The 6,970-nt window shown below is 48.6% G+C and overlaps 1 protein-coding gene across 1 annotated transcript in view; it reads right to left on the bottom strand.

Moving 5' to 3' along the window:
* Positions 1-6,509, bottom strand: part of LOC116359838 (E3 ubiquitin-protein ligase SMURF1-like) — an 8,192-nt gene extending 1,683 nt beyond the window's left edge. Inside the window, exons 1-3 of the mRNA XM_031813690.1 lie at positions 6,220-6,509; positions 3,167-3,205; positions 1,807-1,915 (exon numbers count right to left, since the gene is read on the bottom strand). Coding sequence (XP_031669550.1) covers positions 1,807-1,915; positions 3,167-3,205; positions 6,220-6,274 — 203 coding nt within the window. The 5' untranslated portion in view covers positions 6,275-6,509. The remainder of the gene's footprint in view (positions 1-1,806; positions 1,916-3,166; positions 3,206-6,219) is intronic.
* Between the last annotated feature and the right edge of the window lie 461 nt (positions 6,510-6,970).

The raw sequence follows: 6,970 nt of genomic DNA, 5'->3' as shown, positions 1-6,970 counted from the left end.
CAACACATCGTGCTAGCAACACAGCCCGCTAGCAACACAACAACAACATGGTAGCAACACAGCGTGCTAGCAACACAGCCCGCTAGCAACACAACAACAACATGGTAGCAACACAGCATGCTAGCAACACAACAACATGGTAGCAACACATCGTGCTAGCAACACAGCATGCTAGCAACACAACAACATGGTGCAACACAGCATGCTAGCAACACAACATGCTAGCAACACAACAACATGGCAGCAACACAGCATGCTAGCAACACAGCGTGCTAGCAACACAACAACAACATGGTAGCAACACAGCATGCTAGCAACACAACAACAACATGGTAGCAATACAGCATGCTAGCAACACAACACAGCATGGTAGCAACACTATGGCAACACAGCATGGTAGCAACACATGACAACACAGCATGGTAGCAACACTATGACAACACAGCATGGTAGCAACACATGACAACACAGCACGGCAGCAACACAACATGACAGCACGGCAGCAACACAACATGACAGCACGGCAGCAACACAACAACACGGCAGCAACACAACATGACAACACAGCACGGCAGCAACACAACACAGCACGGCAGCAACACAACATGACAACACAGCACGGCAGCAACACAACAACATGGCACGGCAGCAACACAACACAGCACGGTAGCAACACAACATGACAACACAGCAGCAACACAACAACACAACACAGCACGGCAGCAACACAACAACACAGCACGGTAGCAACACAACAACACAACACAGCACGGCAGCAACACAACAACACAGCACGGCAGCAACACAACATGACAACACGGCAGCAACACAACATGACAACACGGCAGCAACACAACATGACAACACAGCACGGCAGCAACACAACATGACAACACAGCACGGCAGCAACACAACAACACAGCACGGCAGCAACACAACATGACAACACAGCACGGCAGCAACACAACATGACAACACAGCACGGCAGCAACACAACAACACAGCACGGCAGCAACACAACATGACAACACAGCACGGCAGCAACACAACATGACAACACAGCACGGCAGCAACACAACATGACAACACAGCATGGTACAGACAACGGACACAGACAACGGACAAGAAGAGAGAGCAGTACAATAAAAACAAGTCATCAATGGAAGGGAAACAGACTGTAGCCCCATGAAATCAGCCCCTCTTGCTCAATAACTCAACGCCCACTGTGGCCCTCAATTCTCTGACCCGTCTCAGTGCTTAAAAAGGAACGGAACGATATCAACCGGATCAGAACTTTATTTTTCTGTTCAGTGGGTGTGGGTTTCAGTGGGCCGCAGTGGGTTTCAGTATGTTTCAGTATGTGGGTTTCAGTGGGCCGCAGTGGGTTTCAGTGGGTTTCAGTGGGCCGCAGTGGGTTTCAGTGTGCCGCAGTGGGTTTCAGTGGGCCGCAGTGGGTTTCAGTGGGTTTCAGTATGTGGGTTTCAGTGGGCCGCAGTGGGTTTCAGTGGGTTTCAGTATGTGGGTTTCAGTGTGCCGCAGCGGGTTTCAGTGGGTTTCAGTATGTGGGTTTCAGTGGGCCGCAGTGGGTTTCAGTGGGTTTCAGTATGTGGGTTTCAGTGGGTTTCAGTGGGCCGCAGTAGGTTTCAGTGGGTTTCAGTATGTGGGTTTCAGTATGTGGGTTTCAATGTGCCGCAGTGGGTTTCAGTGGGCCGCAGTGGGTTTCAGTATGTGGGTTTCAGTGGGCCGCAGTGGGTTTCAGTATGTGCGTTTCAGTGGGACGCAGTGGGTTTCAGTGGGTTTACTCACAGGTCATAGTGTTGGTTCCATTTGGGGTCCAGAGTGCTCTTCACTGTGTCTGTAGAATGACACTGTCCTGATCCATCCACCACTACCTTTGCAAATGGGTCCGGCAACCCTACACACATACACACACACACACACACACACACACACACACACACACACACACACACACACACACACACACACACACACACACACACACACACACACACACACACACACACACTTATTATAAAGTAGAATGTGAAAGAGAGAGGAAGACAGAAAGAAAGATGGAGACAGAGATACTTACAGAAGGAGACAGGCAGAGAGGAGGGATCAGATATACTTACAGAAGAAGACAGGCAGAGAGGAGGGATCAGATATACTTACAGAAGGAGACAGACAGAGAGGAGGGATCAGAGATACTTACAGAAGGAGACAGACAGAGAGGAGGGATCAGAGATACTTACAGAAGGAGACAGACAGAGAGGAGGGATCAGAGATACTTACAGAAGAAGACAGACAGAGAGGAGGGATCAGAGATACTTACAGAAGGAGACAGACAGAGGGATCAGATATACTTACAGAAGGAGACAGGCAGAGAGGAGGGATCAGAGATACTTACAGAAGGAGACAGACAGAGAGGAGGGATCAGAGATACTTACAGAAGGAGACAGACAGAGAGTAGGGATCAGAGATACTTACAGAAGGAGACAGACAGAGAGGAGGGATCAGAGATACTTACAGAAGGAGACAGAGAGGAGGGATCAGAGATACTTACAGAAGGAGTCAGACAGAGAGGAGGGATCAAAGATACTTACAGAAGGAGTCAGACAGAGAGGAGGGATCAAAGATACTTACAGAAGGAGTCAGACAGAGAGGAGGGATCAGAGATACTTACAGAAGGAGACAGACAGAGAGGAGGGATCAGAGATACTTACAGAAGGAGACAGACAGAGAGGAGGGATCAGAGATACTTACAGAAGGAGACAGACAGAGAGGAGGGATCAGAGATACTTACAGAAGAAGACAGACAGAGAGGAGGGATCAGAGATACTTACAGAAGGAGACAGACAGAGAGGAGGGATCAGAGATACTTACAGAAGGAGACAGACAGAGAGGAGGGATCAGATATACTTACAGAAGGAGTCAGACAGAGAGGAGGGATCAGAGATACTTACAGAAGGAGACAGACAGAGAGGAGGGATCAGAGATACTTACAGAAGGAGACAGACAGAGAGTAGGGATCAGAGATACTTACAGAAGGAGACAGACAGAGAGGAGGGATCAGAGATACTTACAGAAGGAGACAGACAGAGAGGAGGGATCAGAGATACTTACAGAAGGAGTCAGACAGAGAGGAGGGATCAGAGATACTTACGGAAGAAGTCTTTCTTTGCAAGGTTCTTGGCACATAAGACTAAAAACACAGAACAGAAAACTGTCAGTCAACCAAACAGATGTCACTACAGACAGCCTGACAGCCTATCAGATCAGTGACTGGCTGCTGTAAGCCAATCAACAGATGTCTCTTCACCTCCCCACAGCTTCTCTCTTCACCTCCCTCCCTTTCTCTCCCATAGCTTCTCTCTCTTCATCTCCCTCCCTTTCTCTCCCCACAGCTTCCCTCTTCATCTCCCTCCTCCTCCCCACAGCTTCCCTCTTCATCTCCCTCCCTTTCTCTCCCCACAGCTTGTCTCTTCATCTCCCTCCCTTTCTCTCCCACAGCTTCCCTCCTTCTCTCCCTCCTCCTCCCTACAGCTTCTCTCTCTCCTCCCCACAGCTTCTCTCTCCTCCTCCTCCCTACAGCTTCTCTCTCCTCCTCCTCCCTACAGCTTCTCTCTCCTCCTCCTCCCTACAGCTTCTCTCTCCTCCTCCTCCCTACAGCTTCTCTCTCCTCCTCCTCCCCACAGCTTCTCTCTCCTCCTCCCCACAGCTTCTCTCCTCCTCCTCACAGCTTCTCTCTCCTCCTCCTCACAGCTTCTCTCTCAACCTCATCCCCACAGCTTCTCTCTCAACCTCATCCCCACAGCTTCTCTCTCAACCTCCTCCCTACAGCTTCTCTCTCAACCTCCTCCCTACAGCTTCTCTCTCCTCCTCCCCACAGCTTCTCTCTCCTCCTCCCCACAGCTTCTCTCTCCTCCTCCCCACAGCTTCTCTCTCCTTCTCCTCACAGCTTCTCTCTCCTCCTCCCCACAGCTTCTCTCTCCTCCTCCCCACAGCTTCTCTCTCCTCCTCCTCACAGCTTCTCTCTCCTCCTCCCCACAGCTTCTCTCTCTCCTCCTCATCCCCACAGCTTCTCTCTCAACCTCATCCCCACAGCTTCTCTCTCAACCTCATCCCCACAGCTTCTCTCTCAACCTCATCCCCACAGCTTCTCTCTCAACCTCATCCCCACAGCTTCTCTCTCAACCTCCTCCCTACCTGTTGTCTCTCTCTGACCCTAACCCACCTGTTGTCTCTCTCTGACCCTAACCCACCTGTTGTCTCTCTCTGACCCTAACCCACCTGTTGTCTCTCTCTGACCCTAACCCACCTGTTGTCTCTCTCTGACCCTAACCCACCTGTTGTCTCTCTCTGACCCTAACCCACCTGTTGTCTCTCTCTGACCCTAACCCACCTGTTGTCTCTCTCTGACCCTAACCCTCCTGTTGTCTCTCTCTGACCCTAACCCACCTGTTGTCTCTCTCTGACCCTAACCCACCTGTTGTCTCTCTCTGACCCTAACCCACCTGTTGTCTCTCTCTGACCCTAACCCACCTGTTGTCTCTCTCTGACCCTAACCCACCTGTTGTCTCTCTCTGACCCTAACCCACCTGTTGTCTCTCTCTGACCCTAACCCACCTGTTGTCTCTCTCTGACCCTAACCCACCTGTTGTCTCTCTCTGACCCTAACCCACCTGTTGTCTCTCTCTGACCCTAACCCACCTGTTGTCTCTCTCTGACCCTAACCCACCTGTTGTCTCTCTCTGACCCTAACCCACCTGTTGTCTCTCTCTGACCCTAACCCACCTGTTGTCTCTCTCTGACCCTAACCCACCTGTTGTCTCTCTCTGACCCTAACCCACCTGTTGTCTCTCTCTGACCCTAACCCACCTGTTGTCTCTCTCTGACCCTAACCCACCTGTTGTTTGTGACAGATACAGGTCTCATTTGGATACACAGCTGGAACAATGTCTGTTACTGTAGTAGTTAATGGAAGCCGTGCAGACTGGCTGGGTCTCTATTCACATGGAGATGATGTCTTTCTGCAGTCTGGACTGAGCTTCGTCCACTGGTTCACACAGCAACACTGTGTGTGGTTTGCTATCTAATAGACGTGTGCCAACCAACACTCTGGGTGTGACATGCTTACTAAACACACTCAGCAGATGAATTGTCTGGCTAACTAACGTTATCGGCTAACTACTAACGAGCCAACTATAAAAAAAAAATTAAAAAAATATCTAGGTGCTAGTCAACGTTACTGAGTATACATTAGTCAACTTAGTTTAGCGGCTTAATTTGCTCTAGAAACCCTACCAACTAGCTGCTTTGAGATCAGTTAGCTAGCTAGCTACATCTCTAAACACTAGCTGGTTAGCCAGGTTAGATATCTTGGTAATGTAGAGAGCAGGTCAGTTATAGGGGAAGTAGTTCGCTAGAATAGCTCCTGAATAGTCTAGGAAGGGCACTGGTTAGGTCTAGTTAGGCCACCGTGGCAGGAGGACACTAGTTAGGTCTAGTTAGGACACTGGTTAGGTCTAGTTAGACCACCGTGGCAGGAGGACACTAGTTAGGCCACCGTGGCAGGAGGACACTGGTTAGGTCTAGTTAGGACACTGGTTAGGTCTAGTTAGGACACTGGTTAGGTCTAGTTAGGACACTGGTTAGGTCTAGTTAGGACACTGGTTAGGTCTAGTTAGGGCACTGGTTAGGTCTAGTTAGGCCACCGTGGCAGGAGGACACTGGTTAGGTCTAGTTAGGACACTGGTTAGGTCTAGTTAGGACACTGGTCAACTAAACAGAGTATTATTCAGCTCATGACTAACCTACTAACTAACTGTTCCCGTTAGTTAACTAGCCAAACACCATGGACGAGGCTGTTACAATGGCATTTGGCAGAGACAAACCTGCCTGTTAAATCAGGCGAATATTAGACGCCTTTCAATCTAAATAGCTAGTTAATAACGTTAATGAAGTAGCTATCCTCGTCCGTTTGTTGAGTTATTTCAACTAACTAATAAGAGTTAAGGCCTAGTTAACGTTACCTATTGTACGTAACGTTAGATGTCAGTAAATAGAGAAACCCCCGGATGTGAACCCTGTCCAGTGTCGCTGGCGCCATGACAGGCTCGGAAATGTAGCTCTGTCCACCCCCCTGTTACAGGCTTTTAAATCCCGAATAATACAAATGAAACCGTAAGCGCTTTCACGGTGTTTTAGTTAGTTTACCTGTCAGGCGGATTTTGATGCTGGACCCGGTCCTCCGAGACCCAGGACCCGACATCACAGCGGAAGAACTGTTACTGTAAACTCCCGTTTTTTTGTTGGTGTCGCTCCAACACACCAACTCGACACTCCTTCCTGGAGGATAGTACTCTAGGTTGTCAGAATATGTGGCTTGTGTCTGTCTTCTTCAGGGGTTAAATGTGTATTATTTCCTGGCGAAATCCCCCGTCCCGATCGAGCCGCAACACAGACGGACATTTTCGGTGGCTCTGGACCATAGAATTAGAATACTAGAAGACCATAGAATTAGAATACTAGAAGGGACATGAACCATCTTATGATTGTCTAAAGGGCGGCCATGTTGGTCAGGGAGTCGACCAACCCTGGTTTCCCAGGGAATGTAAATGAATGTAAATCATTTATCTGCACTGTATGTGTGTTAGCTAGCTGGCCAGACAGTTTTAGAGGAATGATTTCCATTATTTTAATTAAATGCCAACATTCAAACAATGCAGTCAATCCACCACAGCCAACAAACAAAAATGGACATTTATGGTCTGTAAACATATATTTTAGTATAAAAAAATAGTATAAAACCCATAAATTGTATTTATAATTATGTAAGGTATAATGAATGAGTGGCTATGCATTCTATGGAAAACAATGAACAGTGTCGAACTGTATTTTCCATGACATGCTAGTGGAACTAACCTTCCACGGAGTTGATTGTCCCTTTCATATCATGGCTATAATG

This window comes from Oncorhynchus kisutch, unplaced genomic scaffold (assembly GCF_002021735.2).
Source record: "Oncorhynchus kisutch isolate 150728-3 unplaced genomic scaffold, Okis_V2 Okis06b-Okis10b_hom, whole genome shotgun sequence".
Classification (NCBI taxonomy): Eukaryota; Metazoa; Chordata; class Actinopteri; order Salmoniformes; family Salmonidae; genus Oncorhynchus; species Oncorhynchus kisutch.
The sequence above is the reverse complement of the archived record's forward strand: the minus strand, read 5'-3'. Positions and strand labels throughout refer to the sequence as shown.